Here is a 22,500-nt window from a genome sequence, read left to right as displayed (position 1 = left end):
GGAGTGATATTTTTATGTGTACGCCCTCGAGAAACCTCGATCATTTTCTGAAAATGCACGTTGATAAGTACCGTTTAAGATAAAGTTATACTCTCCATTCATTTATCTACACAAACTAATGTTTCATTTATTATTTGTAGAGCTAAATATGTCAGTTGGGATCATGTTAAGAATCGCAGTGTTTTTCGCAAAATCGTACTTGACAACCCCCAGTAAAAAAATTCTAAAAAAAAGTTAATACGTCAACCTCTTTTTTTCTTTGCACAGATGTGTCCATATTGCTTAGAGGAACCTGTGCACAAAATGTGTAATGTTTCTTTCACGCGATTTGAACACACAAGTAACCCCTTAAGAATCGCAGTGTTTTTCGCAAAATCGTACTTGACAACCCCCGGTAAAAAAATTCTAGAAAAAAAATTAATACGTCGACCCCCTTTTTTCTTTGCACAGATGTGTCCATATTGCTTAGAGGAACCTGTGCACAAAATGTGTAATGTTTCTCACACGCGAATTTTTTTTAAATACGTTTTTACTACTAAAGGAGTGATAATTTTATGTGTACGCCCTCGATAAACCTCGATCATTTTCTGAAAATGCACGTTGATAAGTACCGTTTTATGATAAAGTTATACTCTCCATTCATTTATATACACAAACTAATGTCTCATTTATTATTTGTAGAGCTAAATATGTCAGTTGGGATCATGTTAAAAATCGCAGTGTTTTTCGCAAAATCGTACTTGACAACCCCCAGTAAAAAAATTCTAAAAAAAAAGTTAATACGTCGACCCCCTTTTTTCTTTGCACAGATGTGTCCATATTGCTTAGAGGAACCTGTGCACAAAATGTGTAATGTTTCTGACGAGCGATTTGAACACACAAGTAACCCCTTAACATTTCTTACATACTGCTTGACTAAAATCTTTACAAACATTGACTATATTCTATACAAGAAACACTTAACAAGGGTAAAAGGAGAAACAGAATCCGTTAGTCGCCTCTTACGACATGCTGGGGAGCATCGGGTAAATTCTTTCTCGTCCCAACCAATATGGGACTCCCCCTAACCCGCGGGAGGAAGCAAACTAACTTATCATGTAGGCAGCCACATCATTGTCATTCAACAATGTGCACCGTGGAACCCGCTTATTAGTAGCAGTAGACACCATTAAACATAAAATGAAATCAGTAGCAGTAAAATAAAATTAAATAAAACAAGTTTGACATTCGAAGGTAAGTTCAAAATAGTGGGATCAGGGTATTTGAGGCAATCTTGGAATAATTATTGAGAATCTGGTTGATGCCATGACAAACATGTCATGTATACAACATACAATCATGTACATATTATTGGAAAGAGCTTCGTTGTCAGAAGCGCTACATTTGTGAAGAGTTTCTTGGTATATATACTGTTCAAAAAAGGAAACGCATAGTTGCTACTGGCCAAATTTGTTTTATTTTTCGAAAAAATTAACAGAAAATCCAATATTTAGATTATTTGTTTGAAATTTGGTATTGACACAGTTGAATGCACACACAGTTCATTTGCATCTTCAAATCAATCAGTCAATCAATACGATTGGGTGCCGAGGCTGTCAAGTCAGTAGGGGGTGTGACTGCCTTGAGCAGCAACAACTGCCCGGCACCTTCTGGGCATGGACTGGATCAGATGCCGGATATCTTGCTGTGGGATGGTGTCCCACTCCTCCTGAAGTGCCTGCAAAAGATCGCGGTGATTTGCCGGCGCTTCTTCTCGCCTGCGCACACGTCTGTCCAATTCATCCCAGAGGTGTTCTATCGGGTTCATGTCTGGCGACATGGATGGCCAGGGAAGCACCTGGACATGGTGGTCGGTGAGGAACTGGGTGGTGAGTCGTGCTGTGTGCGGGCGAGCGTTGTCCTGCTGGAATATGGCATCCTGGTCAGCCAGAAGAGGAAGGGCGTGTGGGCGCAGAATTTCCTCCACGTATCGCTGGGCAGTTATGCGCCCTTGGACGTGCACCAGGGTGCTCCTTCCAGCGGTATTGATCGCCCCCCACACCATGACGCCTCCACCACCATGAACGGGTGCCTCATCCACACAGTTGGGCGCGTAACGTTCGTTTACTCTCCGGTAGACCCTCCTCCGACCATCATGTCGCTGGAGCAGGAAGTAGGACTCGTCGCTGAACCACACGTGTCTCCAGTGATTCCGGACGGTCCAGCGAAGGTGCTGGTTGCCCCACTGCACTCGGTTCTGGCGATGGCGGCGGGTGAGGACAGCTCCTCTGTGAGGTCTGCGAGCTCTCAAACCAGCTTCATGCAGGCGGTTCCGCACGGTCTGGTCCGATAATCGGTGTGGCCCGGGGAGAGCCTGGACAGAAGATGAGGCCGACAGGAAACGATTCCGGAGGTGGCGGAGCCGTATGAAGCGGTCGTGAGCAGCAGTTGTCGCCCTTGGTCTTCCCGCTCGTGGCAAGTCAGCAACGGAGCCAGTGGCTTGAAACCTGACCCACAGTCTACTGATGGTGCACTGGGACACGTGGAAGCGCCTGGCAATTGCACTTTGACTTTGGCCTGCTTGTAAACGACCCAATGCAATTTGGCGGTCTTCTCTGCTCAATCGGGCCATCTTTCGTCGCTGAATTGTCGTCTGATTTCTTTGTGGCGAACAATCCGCTTTAATGGGTTTTGGAAGACATGGTGAAAGCTCAATATTCCCCGAGTTTCACGAGATTACACTGAAACATGACGAGTGGTCATGCCAAATGAGCAATTTTGACATTGTAGCCACTGATAACGCATGCGTCACGTGCAGAGCTCACTTGTGGCAATGGACGAAAGGTCGACGACCAGATAAACATTTTCTGCAGTTTGGTGGATATCCTTGTAGCCATATAACTAAATTAACCAAATATTACAAGCTATGCGTCTTTTTTTGAACAGTATATTTCTGAAAAAGAAAGTCACCAATCAGGAGAACAATGTTAGTGCTCAAACACGTTTTATTGGAAGGCCGCTGGTTCTGTACCACGCTTATTTATAGAGACAGGTGTGACCACGAGGTTTTGTCATTCCAGATCTTTTCGTATTTCAATTAGTGCAATTTTCCAGTCCTGTGTTTTGCGGGCGTTTTGGATGACCTGACGTGTTGAGAAAAGCATAAAAATGACTGTGTGGCTGTCAAACAACTGTCGCGCATGTAATGTTTGAGTGAGGTCTCGCTAGTGCAAGATTCTTTTTCTATCAAACTTAGACACAAAGGACACGCACTGACACGATATTTTTTTCTTCCACAAAGAAAACAAACGAATCTTAGATAGAGTGCATCGTAAGTTTTTTTATTTATCTTTCCTTTTGTTTTTTTATACGATCGCGATCGGATTTTTTATTTGTGGACGTGCTGTTAGAGTTCCGAAATGGTTTGAGTTCCTTTTTGTATACACTTGAAAGTCAAACTTAGCTGAATGCCGCTGGTTTCCCCGTCGGTGCTGATAGAAGAAATCGACGATTAGGATCACTGGTTTCCCCGTCGGTGCTGATAGAAGAGATCGACGATCAGGATCACTGGTATCTCTCGAATACAGAATGTAACTGGTCTCCGAACTGGAAACCGGAGACGGAGTAGGAATAGGAAATAACCCACAGGTAACACACCTGGAAAGTAAGATTTTGTCTAATTTTATGCACTCACGGCTTTTTCAACAGTTTCTCTCATCCGTGACATCACAAACTGACTTGCAGGGTTATGACACCCTCATACGATCCATTCTCTCTACGATTCATAGACTCAACATCAACAATCAATCCAACAACAATAATTTCCTAGTAACTTCTATTCAACATCAGGGCTATGCATTAGCAAAACAATGAAATGGTCACCAGCTTGGAAATGAATAACCCATCACAAATATACGTACCCTAACGGTGTAAGAAAATGATGAACACAACTATAGGGACCCACAACTGGAGGGTGTCCGGCTTAGCAACTGGAGCGTCGCCATTCTTTTCTCCCAGGCCGCCGCGCTCCCACGCTCGTCGCCCGACCGCCGACTCCTCTTCTCTCTCTGGACCCGCTTGATCTGCATCTCATACAGCCCCTAGCCTCGCGCCCGATGACTTCGATATCTTCGTGAGGCCTCCTCCGGCTTGTATCGCTTCTGAACTTGAATCTAACGTTCACAGAACAGAACTTCTCGCTTGCCGTGCGTTCGCCAACTGATAGCCTTGCCTCGATTTGGATGTGCCGTTCACTTGACGACCAACCGACTAGCCTCACACTTACGTGGCTTTATCAGAATCGCTGCCCAATCATAATGTTGTCGCTACCTGCGGCCTTTGAACTGACCTGTCTGTTTCTAAGTTCCCAACAAATGATATGACGTCATTAATGAACTGACGTATTTCCGTTCCGGTCTTGGTTATCCTTACAATGCACAGGCACTTGCTATATTACATTTGATAAAACATAGAAAAAAACACTACATTCCTTTATTCATCTTATTTCACAACAAAATAATATCCAACCCTAACAAAACAATAAACATAGAGTCGCTGGACATGGATTCACGTAATTTTACGTGACAACAACTTATTACGAAAAGAAAATAAAGCATGTAGAAGTATGTTTGGGTCTTTCAAGACTTTATGATCAACGAATTCTCAAATAAAGGGGAATGTCTGCTTGTCTCTGCTTCGAAGATAGGGAGATTTTACTGCTTTGACGTCAAAACGCCAGTCGCATTATTGATGGCCGCAGGAGCGGTCACCTATTGGAATGCATTCGGAGAGGTGACATGACTGTCTCGTTTGTTACCGTTCTCACGAGATCAGTTATAGTTTTCTTTTCTCTCTCTCTCTCTCTCTCTCTCTCTCTCTCTCTCTCTCTCTCTCTCTCTCTCTCTCTCTCTCTCTCTCTCTCTCTCTCTCTTTCTGTATGTCTGTCTTTGTTTGTGTCTCCCTCTGAGTCTCTCCGCTTCTGTCTTTCTATGTCTGTCTCTGTCTATGTATGTGTCTCCCCTTCTCTCTCTCTCTCTCTCTCTCGCTCTCTCTCTCTCTCTCTCTCTCTCTCTCTCTCTCTCTCTCTCTCTCTCTCTCATCCGACTCCTGGCACACACACAGGTCAAAGCAGAGCGGGTTAACTTGAGTGCACGTGTATCCAGCAGGAGGGGGGTGATTCGGGTCAGAAGTGGGGTAAGCACTTTGGTCTTCAGTCTTTGGGTTATAGCTTTCAGTGGAGAAGATGCCAACATGAAATTGCACTATGCTCTACTATTTATTGTCCTTGTCTATCGGACTCGAAGAAGGGAAGCTACAATCGCCCCAGGCCATATATACTCTTTGTTTCGTGAGCCTGGACCATTGAGACGGTTACCTCATAGATCTGTTCATTCTTCAGTTTGTCGGTGTCAAAAGTTATACCCCCATTCCACACAACCGTTCTTTGTCCCGTTCCCGTACCAACCAAGGACGGCTGCCACAACAATGGAACGCTGCGTAAACGGCCGTTTTTTTTGCATCTTTCAGCAGCGTCTGACCATAGTGGCAGCCGTCCTTGGTCGGTAAGGGAACGGGACCTAGAACGGATGTGTGGAATGCGGGTATGACAACTCAGTGTGTGAGAGCGCTACCGTTGCGTTGCCGTTGTTTTAAGTTCCTTTAACGATCCAAGCGTTCCGTTACCGATGGGTTGAGATGGGCCATTACCGTTAATTCTGATCGGGAGGGGAACGGCTAAATTTTTTTTACATGCAGCCCAAACTCAGCCGTCCCTACCGACCCTACCGTTCAAAGCAGTTCCGTTAACGATCAGTTACGTTCATTGGGGTTCTGTCCGGATCCCTCCCGTGCCCGCACCGTTCCTTGGTCAGTACGGGAACGGGACCTAGAAAGGTTGTGTGGAATGGGGGTATAAGACTCGACCACTTGGTTTATGGTGGAGACAGCTGGAAGATCTCTGGATATAAATGAAGAGGAGTAGTCTTCCTTTTAGAAAATGTGTACTCTGCCTTGCAGATTACAAATGTGTGCTGTTGGTGCTGGGTAAAGGGAGTGGAGGGTAAGGGGGTGTGGGGGTGGGGGGTGGGGGGTGGGTAAGCGAGGGGTAAGAGAGACGAAAGAGAAAAGTGGACAGGGAAAAGTCACTGCCTAAAGTATTCAATTGTCACGTTTCACTATATCATTTAAGGTGATTATGAAACAGTTGGTTACTTCCAACTAACTAACCACACCACGATCCACTCTCGCAGTCATACAATTTAATGAAAACAACAAAAGTATAAGTTTCAGACGCCTGTTTATGTAAAAACTCGCCACCTCCCTCGAGACTTCACTCAAAATATGTTCTTTTACGTTCAAAACGTAAAATCAATGGTCACTGACAAAATGCCAGTTAGAATATAGGAAATTATAGTAACACGCTGATCCCGTGTAAAGCTAGGAAAATATAGCTGTCTGTCAAAAGTGCTAGTTAATGCAGGGGTCACACACCCCACGTTGTCACCACTCGAATATAATCACAAATATAAAAGATGACAACGGTGGTAAACAGGGTGCTTAAGACATGGTGCAACTTAGCTTTTCTGCTGCCACTGAGTGGACGGCCTGTAATTAGTCTTTAGTCTCCACAACTGCTCCGTCGAATGAAGTGCTGGTTAGCGTGGTGACGAAGCAGGGAACTGTGGAGACATCAGGCGCCGCACCCAGTCGCTGGTTAGCCGGTTTGCTGGTTAGCCGGTTAGCTGGTTACATCACTCCCCGTAGCGTCCCGCAGATAACAGCCCGCACCAGTAGCCGGTGAAAAATGAAGACAGAAAGGCTGCAACAAAAAGCCTCGGTACACTAAACATGTCAAGCTACCCAACAACCTCCACCTTTAAACATGTCACCCTGACATATTTCATCGAGCACGTGGGCCTGCACAAACGGACTTTTTACAACAACAAATCAGCCATTTTCCGTCCTTCTCTCCATATCTGCAAAAAACATATACAGATTAGTATTTTAGCGTCACAAAGAGCAAATTATGCGCTAACCTGGAAAGAACAACAGAGAGTATTTCATTCCACAAACACAGACTCGTCAACAGCGTTAAATAATGATTTATTACCTCAAAAAGCCTATGAATGTAGCACTCTCATGGAAGCAAAAACCGCTTCCTCCCTGGAATGGCCTCTGTTCGTCAACAGTGACACACCATCCAGCCTCTTGCCGACTACTTTATGCGGTGAAGACCATCCCCGCACGGCGAAGAGAAATTGACGACTCGTCCTCAGCAAACATGTAACAGCGAAAAAAGTGGTATCTCGTTGAAGTTCCTTTAGAGCCCTAACTGTGCTAGCAGACTGGCACGTTGATAGAAATGAAATATCCAGTCGTGATGAAAACCATCATACTCTAAGGACGCAGACACCCGACCCTTCTCCTCTTGCCGCTGATAGTCAAGTGTCCAGTTATCATGTCTCAGACAGACAACCTTGACGAAAGCACGTGACTAACCTTGTCACATATCAAGTTCAGCTATCGACAATTCTGCCTCGGTAGCAGAAATCACCCCCGAAAACTCCGTGCGGCACAATATCCGTGCTCTGCGCTGTCAGCAAAACTCTGCCGTATAGCCCCGACTCACGCACAGGCGCTTTCTGTCGCAATTGACCAAGAGAAGGCACCCCACCGAGTGACACTTTCTTGATCCATGTCACCAAACCGTGACACACCTCCCCTCTTCAAGACGAAACCGCGGTTTCGCTCCCAGTCATGTTCTCCCCTACAGCGCGAGAGAGAAAATCCGCTCCAACATTGTTGGCGCCCGGAATGACTCATACCGTGAATTGGTACGGTTGGAGGATCAACGCCCAGCGCATAAGTCTGGCGTTTGCCAACCTTGCAACCTGAAGATATTGCAGAGGTTGATGGTCCGTCTCCAGACAGAAAGGTCGTCCGTACAGGTACGCCTCGAACTTCTGGATGCCCCAGACAATGGCGAGACACTCGCGTTCAACCGTTGCATATGCTGCCTCGGCCGAGGTCAGCTTACGGCTGGCGAAGCAAACAGGGTGCAAAAACCCCTCTGTCTCCTGAAGCAACACTGCCCCAAGTCCTTTCCCTGAAGCGTCTGTCCTCAGCACGAAGTCCTTGTTCAGGTCTGGTAGCCGGAGTATAGGCTGACTGGTGAGTCGCCTCTTCAAGGTGTTGAATGCGGAGCTGCATTCCTCAGTCCACACTACAACGGTCGGTTGTAGTTTCTTGGTAAGGTTGGTCAGTGGTAGTGCGATTTCGGCGAAGTGCGGGATGAAGCGTCTGTAGAAGCTGGCAAGGCCCAGGAAAGACCTGACTTCTTTCTTCGTGCGTGCGTGGTGGCTCCGCCTCCCGAATTTTCTGGATGTTGTCGTCCTCTGGAACGAGCAATCCCTCGCCGACAACATGACCCAGGAAAGACAATTCCCGAAATCCCAAGTAGCACTTGGACGGTTTAGCTCCCAGATTTCCGTCCTTCAACCTTCCGAACACGTCGCGCAGGGCGTCGAGATGTTCAGACCATGTCTCAGTCGCGATCAGCACATCGTCGATGAAACTGCTGATGTCCTCGCGCTTCAATGGTTCCAAAAGTTTCCTCATCATGCGAGTGAAGACGGCACCTGCATTCTGTAGTCCAAAAGGCATGACTGTCCACTGGAACTGGCCGAATGGAGTGGTGAATGCAGTCTTTGGGCGATCTTCCTCGGCAACCGGAATTTGCCAGTATCCCTTGGTGAGGTCTAGTTTGGAAAAATACTTGGCCTTGGCCAAGTGACTGAAGAGGTAGTCCACATCAGGCATGGGTTCTGCATCAAACCCCGTAATCTTGTTCAGTTTCCGGTAGTCGACACAGAACCTGACGCGTCCATCCTTCTTCTTCACAAGTACAATCGGTGAACTGTAGGGAGAGTTCGCTGGCTCGATGACGCCCAACTTCGTCATGTCGGCGATTTCCTTCCTGACCACCTCCTTCTGGGCATGAGGCATGGGATACTGCTTCGTCCTCACTGGCTGCTTCTCCAGCAAGTCGAAGGTAAACTCCTCTAGATGCGTCTGAAGTGGTATATCTTTAAGGACACGTGCTGCATCCTTCAGGATCTCTTGCAGGTCCGCCTGCTGGTCGTCCCCAAGATCAGGTGAGATGTGCACGTCCGTGTGATCCTCACTAGCCTCCAGCGGACAAACTGGTACACGTCCTCCTCCCTGTTCCTCCGTTGTCTCATCCATCACGACAGCAACTGTCTCTGTCTCTTTGTCCTTTTCCTTCTGGTATTTGTTCTTCTCCCCGTAGGCAGTCCTCTCTATGTAGGCGCGCAGCAGGTTGGCGTGGTACAGGCGTGCTTTCCCGTTCATGACGATCCTGTAGTCGTTCTGGCCCACCTTCGCTGTCACCTCAAAAGGTCCTTGCCACTGCAGTTGTAGCTTGTTGTGTTTGACAGGTAGAAGTAGCAACACTCGTTCTCCAATCTTGAAGCTGCGCGGCCGTGCCTTGCGGTCGAATCCTCGCGCGTAACGCTGTGCTGCTCTTCCCAGGTTCTCTTGAGCCAGTTTGCAGGTCTCTTCAATCCTGTTCCTGAGTTCTACGATGTAGGTCGCTGTCGTTTGCACCTCCTCGTCAGCTTCTTCGTCCGTCCAAGCCTGACGTAGGATAGCCATGGGACCGCGTACCTGTCTGCCGTACAACAGCTCAAATGGGGAAAAAACCAAGCTCTCCTGAGGAACCTCGCGGTATGCAAAAAGCAGTGCTGGGATGTACCTGTCCCACGTGCGTGGTTTCTCCTGAGCTAGTTTCCTCAGCATGGTTTTCAAGGTACCATTGAACCTTTCCACCAGTCCGTTGCACTGAGCATGGTAAGGAGTAGTGAAGTGCTGCTCTAGCGATAGCAGTCGTGCTGCCTCCGCCATCACTCCTCCCGTGAACTCTTTCTTTCTTTATTTGGTGTTTAACGTCGTTTTCAACCACGAAGGTTATATCGCGACGACTCCCGTGAACTGAGTGTCTCTGTCGGTGAGAACTTCCGATGGAATTCCCAGCCGGGACCACATGGTAACCAGTGCTTCAGCTACTCGCGTAGCTTCGATCGATTTCAGAGGGATCGCCTCTGGGTATCGAGTGGCGTAGTCCACCATGGTCAAGATGTATCTGTTTCCGTCCTCAGACGCAGGCAAGATGGGCCCGATGATGTCAACTGCCACCCGACGAAAGGGTTCGTCGATGAGCGGCATCTTTTCTAAGGGGACCTTCCTCACCCTTCCTTTGGCAACCACCTTCTGGCACTTGTCGCATGACGCACAGAAACGTCGGATATCCGTACAGATGCCTGGCCAATAGAAGTGGCGCCACACACGGTCCGTGGTCTTCTTGGTGCCAAGATGACCTCCAAGAATTGAGTCGTGTGCCGTTGCCATGACACCCTCGCGAAACTCGCGAGGCACGACAACCTGTTTGAAAGCTCCTTCTCTGTTGCTGAACTCACGGTAAAGCAACTTCTTCTCCCTGAGGAACTTTAACTTCCCATGCTTCTCGCTCACCTTCCCCGACTTCGCGTGCTCACGAGGAGTCGCTAATGTCGGGTCAGATTCCTGAGCCTTTGCGAGAAGCGCGGGGGTCACGTTCCCCAGGGCAGCTCGTGCGGCAGGTAGCGGTTTGAGAGGTTTGTTCTCTCGCTCCGCCTGTGCCCGCGTGAGCACTGAAATGAGGTCGGGAGACCGATAAACGGGAACCTCCCTGATGACGCCGTCAACAAACTGAACACGGTTCCCTATAAGCAGGTCGCATGGAGGATCGTCCATGACGACGGCCACAATGGTCCCCGTGAACAACGGTGTTACGACCTTGATCACGGCTGTGTCCAAGTCGTAAGCGTGAGATGCCTCGGCCATTCTCACTCTGATGCTGTCTCCTGTGTAGGCCTTAGCTGGAACTAGACTCGCCCGAACCACTATCATGTCTGCCCCGGTGTCCCGCAGACCTTCGCCCTTCACTCCGTTGACGTAGACGTTGCAATGGGGCTGGAAATGTTTCCTGGAGCACGGAACGCAGAGTTGTGGAATCGTGCATGTGCTCGTGACGTCCCTGAACTCTTCACTGCCAACAAAATGTACGCCCTTCTGGTCAGCCTGACGCTTATGGCAGTCCTTTTTCACGTGGCCCCGCTTGCCACAGTAGAAACACTGGATGTCGGTTCTGGAACTTGATCCCTTGTGTCCCTGATCGTCCTTCCCGTCCTTGGGTCCTGAAGAACCTGCATTTCCTGATTTTCCCGGCCGTGAGCCTGAAGATTTGCCGGAGATCGCCTGGGCGTCCTCGTGTACCCTGATCCAGTTTGCCGCCTCCTGAGTAGTCTTTGGCTGGTGCTCCTGCACGAAAGTCACCACCTCAGGTCGCAGGCTGGACATCAACTGTTCCATAACAATGAGGTCGGCAAGGTCTTCGACGGTCCAGTTCTTCTCGGCCATCTCCACCCAGCGCCGCAGGTAAAGATTCAGACGTGCCACAAATTGATGACTCAGCTCGCCGCTCAGTCTCTTGCTGTTCCGCAGACGTCGTCGGTAGGCTTCAGCAGTCAGGTTGAAGCGCTGGAGTAACGCCTTCTTTAGTGCCTGATAGTCCCTCGCCTCCTCGTCATCCAAAGCGTTGTAGAGCTGCAATGCGCGTCCTTTTAAACAAGTGCTGAGCCGGCTAGCCCACGTGGCCTCTTCCCACTTCTGGTCAGATGCAATACGTTCAAACCTGCGTAGAAAGTCGTCGAGCTCGTCTTTGTCATCGTCGAACGTCGGCAGTCTCGTACGGTCAGCAACAAACGTCGGCGCGGTAGTCTGAGTAAGCGTACCCTTCTCTGCCTGTAGCCTAGCTAGCTCTAGCTGGTGCTCGCGTTCGGCCTGTTTGTCCTGTCTGTCACGTTCCTTTTCCTGTCGGTTAAGGTCGGCCTGTCGTTCCTGTCGGTCAAGTTCGTCTTTCTTGTCCTGTCTGTCTCGATCTCGTTCAGCCTGTCGTTCCTGTCGGTCAAGTTCGTCTTTCTTGTCCTGTCTGTCACGTTCTCTTTCTTGTCTGTCAAGTTCGTCTTTCTCTTTCTTGTCCTGTCTGTCCCGTTCGGCCTGTCGTTCTTGTCTGTCAAGCTCTTCTTTGCTTGTCTGTCGCTCCAAATCTTCCCTACGTTCCAGCTCCTTGCGTTTAACCAAACTACGCGCTCTAGCGCGTGCATCTCGCTCTGTCTGTTCCTCACTACCAGGAGTTTCGAAAGCTAGTCTCCTCGTAGGAGAACCCTCTGCAGCCATGGTTAGTTTAGAAAAGCTTTATCACAAAGGTAAGTCTAACGCAGCTATCGTTAGAACCCGCGAAGATGAAATGGATACAAAAATTCAACAACAGGAAAACGCAGAAGAAAAATCCAAATGGTGTGGAACAAAACGCGTAGCCTATTTTATGGCTGCTTTTTGCGGTAAAACAAAATGTTTCCCACAGCCGTGGCCTACTTTATCGGCTGCTTTTTGCGGTGAAACAGAGTGTTTCCCACAGCCTTGGTTAGGACAGAAGTCCTCGGACCCTTCCCCCCCAAATTCCAACAAAGTCAAAAATATGGAGAAAAATCCAAGTAAAACAAGACGGTAGAAAATGTAACCTGTTACAGAATGCAAACAATAAAGTAGAGAACACTGAGCCAAACGAATAACAAATCCGCTAACCCCGCTCAGCTCTCTGCAACGAAAAACTCTGATCGTACAACAACAAAGATTCACAAACAAAGGAAAGGGAAGTAATCACAGTTAGCGCATACAGTAGCTCACAAATTACAATTTACATTTAATGCAAGATGTGAATCGCTTAAGGTGTGGTATATGATCAAAACTATACAAAAAAAGGGTAGCTCCAAGCAGAAAATAAGTCGAGCACTGACGAGATTATCTGCTCTTAGTTATCCTTAATTGGTGGGTCTTTATCAGTTGGAAATTAACTGAGTAAATCCCGGCTTGGCCCCCATGTGTCACGTTTCACTATATCACATAAGGTGATTATGAAACGGTTAGTTACTTCTAACTAACTAACCACACCGCGATCCACTCTCGCAGTCATACAATTTAATGAAAACAACAAAAGTATAAGTTTCAGACGCCTGTTTATGTAAAAACTCGCCACCTCCCTCGAGACTTCACTCAAAATATGTTCTTTTACGTTCAAAACGTAAAATCAATGGTCACTGACAAAATGCCAGTTAGAATATAGGAAATTATAGTAACACGCTGATCCCGTGTAAAGCTAGGAAAATATACCTGTCTGTCAAAAGTGCGAGTTAATGCAGGGGTCACACACCCCACGTTGTCACCACTCGAATATAATCACAAATATAAAAGATGACAACGGTGGTAAACAGGGTGCTTGAGACATGGTGCAACTTAGCTTTTCTGCTGCCACTGAGTGGACGACCTGTAATTAGTCTTTAGTCTCCACAACTGCTCCGTCGAATGAAGTGCTGGTTAGCGTGGTGACGAAGCAGGGAACTGTGGAGACATCATGCGCCGCACCCAGTCGCTGGTTAGCTGGTTAGCCGGTTTGCTGGTTAGCCGGTTAGCTGGTTACATCACTCCCCGTAGCGTCCCGCAGATAACAGCCCGCACCAGTAGCCGGTGAAAAATGAAGACAGAAAGGCTGCAACAAAAAGCCTCAGTGCACTAAACATGTCAAGCTACCCAACAACCTCCACCTTTAAACATTTCACCCTGACATATTTCATCGAGCACGTCGTGGGCCTGCACAAACGGACTTTTTACAACAACAAATCAGCCATTTTCCGTCCTTCTCTCCATAACTGCAAAAACCATATATACAGATTAGTATCTTAGCGTCACAAAGAGCAAATTATGCGCTAACCTGGAAAGAACAACAGAGAGTATTTCATTCCACAAACACAGACTCGTCAACAGCGTTAAATAATGATTTATTACCTCAAAAAGCCTATGAATGTAGCACTCTCATGGAAGCAAAAACCGCTTCCTCCCTGGAATGGCCTCTGTTCGTCAACAGTGACACACCATCCAACCTCTTGCCGAATACTTTATGCGGTGAAGACCATCCCCGCACGGCGAAGAGAAATTGACGACTCGTCCTCAGCAAACATGTAACAGCGAAAAAAGTGGTATCTCGTTGAAGTTCCTTTAGAGCCCTAACTGTGCTAGCAGACTGGCACGTAGATAGAAATGAAATATCTAGTCGTGATGAAAACCATCATACTCTAAGGACGCAGACACCCGACCCTTCTCCTCTTGCCGCTGATAGTCAAGTGTCCAGTTATCATGTCTCAGACAGACAACCTTGACGAAAACACGTGACTAACCTTGTCACATATCAAGTTCAGCTATCGACAATTCTGCCTCGGTAGCAGAAATCACCCCCGAAAACTCCGTGCGGCACAATATCCGTGCTCTGCGCTGTCAGCAAAACTCTGCCGTATAGCCCCGACTCACGCACAGGCGCTTTCTGTCGCAATTGACCAAGAGAAGGCACCCCACCGAGTGACTCTTTCTTGATCCATGTCACTAGATCGTGACATCAATAAAGCCACATACAAAAAAAGAAATTACCACATATGCAGATTTTCAATTCATATTTTTGCAAAGTATCTGCACAAGCATGTGTGCCTCTGTGGCTGCTTTCATGGTGTGCCTGTATCCTCAAGAATTTGAGGATTTCTTTTATCTCTCTTTTTCTGACACCGTTGATTTAACGTCATTTTTACAGGACATTTGTTGTCCTTTCAGTTATAAGTTGTAGTAGTTTGACCTTATTGTTTTAGGACAGGTAGAGCTCGTTCACCAGTAGCAAAGACTCACTCAGTCCGTCAGTGTGCCTGAGTGTGTGTGAGGGGTGGGGGGGGGGGGGGGTGGGGGGGGGGCTCTCCCGTGACCGGCTACATGCAATGTACGGACAGGTTTGCACTGGCCCAAGGGTGTCCGTTCATGAGAGGGACTGCTGTAACAGCAAAACTAGTGTGAAACATAAGTAATCAATTTATCAATCAATCAATCAATAGAATTTATTTCCAAAACGCTAAAGCACATGATTTTGTTTTGAATGTTGCAGTAAATCATATATCCACGTCCACACTCACATTCACACCCATGGTTAAATACTATTTGCACAACCGACTAGAGTCTCCCCCTTTCTCCCACCCAACCCCCCAAAAGAAGCACAGGACTAGTGTACTGCTCTGCATGAGCGTCCACACAAGCACCAACAACAGATTCAGAGTACAGACAAGATGGCCTCTGGGAAAAACTGTTCCTGAAACGACTAGTTCTAGTCTTCAGGGCTCTAAACCGCTTGCCCGAGGGGAGAAGCTCAAACAGAGGGTTGGCTGGGTGAGTGGTGTCGCCGATGATACTCCATTGGCTCTCCGGATGAGCCGCGTGTTGTACAATGAGGCGATGGATGGTAAGTCGCACCCAACTATCCGTGATGCCTGTCTCACGATCCTATCCAGTTGTGCTTTCTCTTTTTCACTAGCGCCACTATACCACACAGAGATCGAGAAGCATAAGATGCTTTCCACTGTAGCTCTGTAGAATTGCTCAAGGATGCTACTTGATTATATTCACAACAGGGACCTATCACTCTTCTTTGCATGTTTTTATGCCTACGGATTTTCAAATACTCTGCAACACATGTAACCCAAATTCAACATGTGCCCGTACAATACCGCTTCTTGTATGTAAACATTGCTTCGGCCATGTTGATTTTAATCAACCAATTTTCTTGTTTTTTCTTTGAATTGCCATAGATGTTTTCGTCGACACTTTTAGAGCTGTGCCTTGTCAGGTACAAAATCGCCGCCAAGAAATTGTGGTCGTGTGCTCCGGAACTGCAACGTCGATATATATGTTAAAGACAATATTGCAATCAAAGTATACATGTTACAAGTATGCAGTGTTCGCTTAAAACTTTGTTTTTAGCGAGGTTAAAGATCTTATTACAGATGGATTCGAGTTCCACACCATAGAGCCAGATAAGGCCTGACTAGTTTTAAACAATCAATTCGGGTTATTGGTGGTAGACAATTGTTTTGTTTGTGTTTGTGTGTGTGTGTGTGTGTGCACGTCGTGTTTGTGTGTGGTGTGTGTGTGTGTGTGTGTGTGTGTGTGTGTGTGTGTGCACTGTGTGTGTGCTTGCGTGTGTGTGTGTGTGTGTGTGTGTATGTGTGTTTGTGTTTGTGTGTGTGTGCGTGTGTGTGTGTGTGTGCGTGCGTATGTTTATTAACTAACTTTCGGAATAGACGCTAATCCCAATCTGCTTATTCGATTGGGCAAAACATTCCCACCCAGCGCAGAATACACCCACGCCATTGATTTTTGGTATGTGTCCCTGTGAAAGAACGGTCTCATTCCACGTAAAAGACAAGACAGCTCTGTGGTGATGAACACAATCTGGTGTACGCGGGCCTTCAAGCGACGACAACAAGTGAAAATGATCCGTCATTTCTTTTTTTTTCACCCAATGTGTCAATGGCGAAGGCCTGGCCCAAACTTGAGAGCGTCAGCGCTGTGTCAGTTCCATGAATATTTCATACACCCCGAAACAAACATATTTGGAAAGCATTTTTCTGCGAAAGGACGCTGATCGACATTGTGATACAGTATTATGTTCTTTAACTGAAAAGCGTTGTGAATTAGAAACAGTAATTTTCGTTGTTTGTCTTTGTTCTCTCTCTCTCTCTCTCTCTCTCTCTCTCTCTCTCTCTCTCTCATTCTCTCTCTCTCTTACTCTCTCTCTCTCTCTCTCTCTCTCTCTCTCTCTCTCACACACATTTTATTTTGATTTACATTTTTATTCGCCATAGGTGTTCTTCGTTTCATGTGTGTATTGATATAGAGACTATAGCTGTAAGAAAGGACCATTTGGACCTGATGCTATCATCCCTCGATAATAAAGTTTTTGAGTTCGAGTTCGAGTTTTTTCCTTTTAGCGCGCGACAAGTTTCACTTGGAATAGCTCCGGGCTGTTTGTGATTCCCAGAATGCCATTGAGCGACGGAAGTTGTGATGACGTGGCAGGCCGAAAGTGAAAACGCTGCAAGAGGTTGGCGAAGAAGAGGAATAGTTCCTGCTTGGCTAGCAGCTCTCCCGCACACATTCGTGGTCCTGCAAAAAAAAAAGAGCGATAATTTATGCCAAAACATAATTCAAGTCAAGTTTAGTGCTCGAAATTGACCCTCTCTCTCTCTCTCTCTATCTCTCTCTCTCTCTCTCTCTCTCTCTCTCATTCTCTCTCTCTCTCTTTCATTCTCTCTAGCTCTCTCATTCTCTCTCTCTCTCTCATTCTCTGTCTATCATTCTCTCTCTCTCTTTCATTCTCTCTCTCATTCTCTCTCTCTCTCTCTCTCTCTCTCTCTCTCTCTCTCTCTCTCTCTCATTCTCTCTCATTCTCTCTCTCATTTTCTCTCTCTCTCTCTCTCTCATTCTCTCTCACTCTCTCTCTCTCCATCTCATTATCTCTCTCACTCTCATTCTCTATCTCATTATCTCTCTCTCTCATTCTCTATCTCATTATCTCCCTCTCTGTCTCTCATTCCCTCTCTCTCTCTCTCTCTCTCTCTCTCTCTCTCTCTCTCTCTCTCTCCTTCTCCCTCCCCCTCTCTCTCTCTCTCTCTCTCGGACCATCAGCGCCAGTAGAGAATCAAAATACAATTTACGCAACGAATCGAAATTTAAAGTCATAATGATTGCTTTTCACGACAATTTTGATTCAGCCACAACAGGCCGGCATAGTTCTCTCCGTCTTCAAAAGTAAGTCGGTTTAAACAGTGTTTTATTTTCAAATACAAATTTGCAAAGCCATGACAAAAAATTTGTACTTGCAACATCTTCCTTGAAACTCACTGAACTTGAATATTATCAACGCTGCATTACAGTAAAATAGACAGTCCCGCGAGTCACGTGCAGTTTACCTGTCAGTTAATCTTAAATGTCGTCACTGGCAGTGCTAGACTTGTCTGAAATATTCAAGTAAAGTATCCACAATTCAAGGAAGCAGTACATATATAACGCTGGCGATGGGGCAAATCGGTTGAGAAGATAAGCAGTTTTGACTTAAAATTCATTGACATAAATGATAGCTTCATTTTTCAAAATCAATAATAATGTTGAAGGGAAGTCAGTAACTAACGCCCCTTACAATTAACAAGCAAGGCAAATCCTTATCAACCAGTGTTCAGTGAAAATGCCGCACTGGCAAACCCACGGTGAAACATCATATTATCCAAGGGAAATAACTTCATGGCTGACTTCCATGTTGGGCACACCCGTATCAGCTGCAGATAAAACTCGTAGGTAACAAATCACCAGCCTCGGTCGATGAAGATGAAACAGAAGACGATATGCTCCCATGCGACCAACCAAAAAAGCTTGTCTGGCAACAGCCCATCAAACATCTTATTATGCAATCAAACCTTTATTACGACCACCAAACCACCAAAGGGACCAACCAACAGCAGACGTTATAGACAGGTGGTTGTTATGGAAACCGATTTTATTTTTACAAAAAACACTTGTCGAGGATCCTCAGGGGTGGTCTTTTTGGGCAGGTGGTTATTAATGGGTGGTCTCCAAGACAGGTTCGACTCTATCTTTATCCCTACCCACCAAACTTCACAAGTACCTACCCATGCCAAAAGCCACAAGAGGCAGTTTCCTGTTGACTGTCCCATCGTCCAGCAAGAAGCGCTGTGGGTTGAACAGGTCAGGCTGATCCCACTTGTCTTGTTGCACGTGCACAGACTTCAGGTTGGCCACCACCAAGGTGCGAGGGGGAAACTTGTAGCCACGGAACTCGCCGCCATTGTTCAGTGCGTGAGGCAGTGTCAGCAATGCTGAAAGTACAAGCAATATTTTGTGTTTTTGTGCGTTAGACAAGGATATCTGATAATGAAAGGGAAGTAAGCGCTCTAAATGCGCACGACATGTGTAGAGTAATTGAGAGTTATGTGGAATCGGGCTCCTGGCACCTGATAGAATTACAAGCACTGAACGAACAAGCGACTTTAATCCTCCGAGGCATGGGAGAGTCACATGGATAGTTGCAACAAGAGAAACACAGAGTAATATCAGTGTTGGTAACGCTGAAAGTAGAAAACATTTGTTAGGTATGAGAGATCTGATAAACAAAGGGAAGTAACCGCTCTAAATTCGAACGACATGTGAAATATATTTAGTGAGAGTTGTGCGGAACCAGGATCCCGGCACCTGAGAGCATGACAAGCACTGAACGGACTAGCGACTTTCATCCTCCATATGAATAGTTGCGACGAGACAAACAGAGATTATATTGACATGAACAATATTTGCCATACACAGAATGTGTTCAACTGTTTCAACTCGGCCCTGTTGGACAATAACATAGGCTTACATACTTTAGAAGATCATAGTTCGCAGTGAAGAAGTTCTGGTTCTGTTTAATTAAACATAAGTGTCCTGACGGCGTCTGAATCTTTTGGTAATAAAGTACGAACTTGTTGGTGGTTTTTTTAAAATTTTGTTTTAACTTTTCAAGCGCATCTGGAGAGTCGCAGAACGGCCATGACGTGTGTGTGTGTGTGTGTGTGTGTGTGTGTGTGTGTGTGTGTGTGTGTGTGTGTGTGTGTGTGTGTGTGTGTGTGTGTGTGTGTGTGTGTGTGTGTGTCTGTATGTGTGTGTGTGTCTGAGTATCCTTGTGTCTTTCTGTGTGTCTAACGCATGATGATTCATACCGATGTTGGACAGTCGCAGGACTTCCATAATAGTGGCCTCCACGTAGGGCAGGTTGGCTTTGTCCGCCAGCTTGACCGGTCGTCCCCGTCCCACCACCTGTTGTCATCATCATCATCATCATCATCATCATCATCATCATCATCATCGTCACCATCATCATCTTCATCATCATCATCGTCGTCACCATCATCATCATCATCATCATCATCATCGTCATCATCGTCATCATCATCATCATCATCATCATCATCATCATCGTCGTCGTCGTCTTTTTTGTGACATCGTCGTCATTACTTTAATGAATCTGGCCACACAGTATTAACAAATAAATTCAATAGTAATCGTAAATATGTACATTCGAGGGCAAAATATGAATTTTGGTGTCGTTATAATCATTATCGTCGTAGTCTTTGTTGTTACTGTTGCTTTTGTTGATGTTATTGATGTTGTCGTTTTGTTTGTTTGCGTGTACAGATACACTATTCACACCAGGTACTATTTACCAATGGCTATATATTTACAGATACTATTTACCAATGGCTATATATTTACAGATACTATTTACCAATGGCTATACTATTTACAGATACTATTTACCAATATGCAATGGCTATATATTTACAGATACTATTTACCAATGGCTATACTATTTACAGATACTATTTACCAATATGCAATAGCTATATATTTACAAATACTATTTACCAATGGTTTCTACGCTATATGGTGAATGTAAATTCTTTTTCGTCTTGTTACTTTGTCTGTGTGTTATTCTTTGTCTGGACCGTATTGTACCGTGTCGATTTCACCCTGGCACTTTGTCATGACATCCGGGTTGTGCAGCATGTACAGCACGTGCCATGTGAGTGACGTGCTGGTGGTCTCCGACCCCGCCCCGAACAGGTCCATGATCATGCAGATCAGGTTCTTCTCTGTGAGGACAGAAACAACACTGTTCATTCATACACGTGTGAATTCATGTAATCGGTCGTATGGGCAGCTATAATTATACCCTTAACAGACCATCCACCGATTGGTCATGTTTGGGGTTCCAAACCTAGAAGCACCTGGTGGTTTTAGGTCGATTTTTTGGGATTTTTTTCCGATCTCTGAGGTCAACTGATGTGCAGACCCACTGGTGCCTTATCCTTTTTAGTGCGTACACACAAGCACAAGACCAAATTCGCACTGAAAAGATCTTGTAATCCATTTTTGAGTGCGGTGGGTTATGGAAACATGAAAACACCCAGCATGCATCCCCCGAGAACGGAGCATGATTGGCTAAATGGCGAGGGGGCAAATACCGGCTGCACACGTAAAGGCCAATTCGTGTCCACGAGTGTATGTGGGAATTGCAGCCCACGGATACAAAAGAATCGGATATGGTCAGTTGGACCTAACGCTACTTTCCGTAAAAAAAAAAAAAAAAAAAAAAAATAATAATAATAATAATAATAATAATAATAATAATAATAAAAAACGCTACCTTCCGTGGCTTCAAGGCACAGTCCTTACTTACTGTGCAAACCGTGACGTCTCGGATCTGGCAAGGCTTTAACATTAGACACGTACCCAAAATCAAATGCCTGGATACTTTCTGTGCAGAGCGGGTTTGTTCATAATGAATTCTTTGCTCGAGGAAGCAGTATCACTCTGCGAAATCAATCCGTGACCCATCCACCCACCCCCCCCCACCACCCACCACCAAGAAAAATTCCCTCTGCACAGCAATCAGTCAAGATGTTGATTGTGGGTATGTGACCAAGTGGAGGGATAGACATGGATCATGTAAAAGCCTGCTAGGTCCTAGCGGGTGAGCAGAACTGTTTCCCCGTAAATGATCGTGCCCTTAAACAAACAAACAGAGACCAAACTGACCACAAAGGTTGTGCGTGTCGTCCTGTCGCTTGGCGTGGTACAGGTCCACAAAGTCCCTGATGACGTCAGCGTCAAAGTTCTCCTCGCGATCCGAGATGCGTTCCTTGACGAACTCGTACACCTTGTCTATTCTCCCGAACACCTTGTCTTGAGCCTGCAACAAAAACAAGTCGCGTAAGGCGAAAATACAACATTTAGTCAAGTAGCTGTCGAACTCACAGAATGAAACTGAACGCAACGCAACACAGCAAGACCGTATACTCGTAGCATCGTCACTCCACCGCCCGTGGCAAAGGCAGTGCCAGTGGAATTGACAAGAAGAGCGGGGTATTCGTTGCGCTGAGAAGGATAGCACGCTTTTCTGAGCTCTCTTCGTTTTAACTTTCTGAGCGTGTTTTTAATTCAAACATATCATATCTATATGTTTTTGGAATCAGGAACCGACAAGGAATAAGATGAAAGTGTTTTTAAATTGATTTCGAAAAAAAAAAATTGATAATATTTTTTATATATTTAATTTTCAGAGTTTGTTGTTATTCCAAATATAACATATTTATATGTTTTTGGAATCAGCAAATGATGGAAAATAAGATAAACGTAAATTTGGATCGTTTTATAATTTATTTTTTTTTTGTACAATTTTCAGATTTTTAATGACTAAAGTCATTAATTAATTTTTAAGCCACCAAGCTGAAATGCAATACCGAAGTCCGGGCTTCGTCGAAGATTACTTGACCAAAATTTCAACCAATTTGGTTGAAAAATGAGGGCGTGACAGTGCCGCCTCAACTTTCACGAAAAGCCGGATATGACGTCATCAAAGACATTTATCAAAAAAATGAAAAAAACGTTCGGGGATTTCATACCCAGGAACTCTCATGTCAAATTTCA

At 45.9% G+C, this 22,500-nt stretch overlaps 1 protein-coding gene across 1 annotated transcript in view; it reads right to left on the bottom strand.

The window, feature by feature from the left end:
- Positions 1-16,708: 16,708 nt before the first annotated feature.
- The window catches only part of LOC138956234 (cytochrome P450 2J4-like), a 13,552-nt gene continuing 7,760 nt past the window's right edge, over positions 16,709-22,500 (bottom strand). Inside the window, exons 2-6 of the mRNA XM_070327644.1 lie at positions 21,610-21,763; positions 20,527-20,663; positions 19,731-19,827; positions 18,648-18,854; positions 16,709-17,127 (exon numbers count right to left, since the gene is read on the bottom strand). Of these exons, the coding sequence (XP_070183745.1) occupies positions 16,949-17,127; positions 18,648-18,854; positions 19,731-19,827; positions 20,527-20,663; positions 21,610-21,763 (774 nt within the window). The 3' untranslated portion in view covers positions 16,709-16,948. The remainder of the gene's footprint in view (positions 17,128-18,647; positions 18,855-19,730; positions 19,828-20,526; positions 20,664-21,609; positions 21,764-22,500) is intronic.

Source organism: Littorina saxatilis, unplaced genomic scaffold, assembly GCF_037325665.1.
Source record: "Littorina saxatilis isolate snail1 unplaced genomic scaffold, US_GU_Lsax_2.0 scaffold_479, whole genome shotgun sequence".
Taxonomy (NCBI): Eukaryota; Metazoa; Mollusca; class Gastropoda; order Littorinimorpha; family Littorinidae; genus Littorina; species Littorina saxatilis.
The sequence above is the reverse complement of the archived record's forward strand: the minus strand, read 5'-3'. Positions and strand labels throughout refer to the sequence as shown.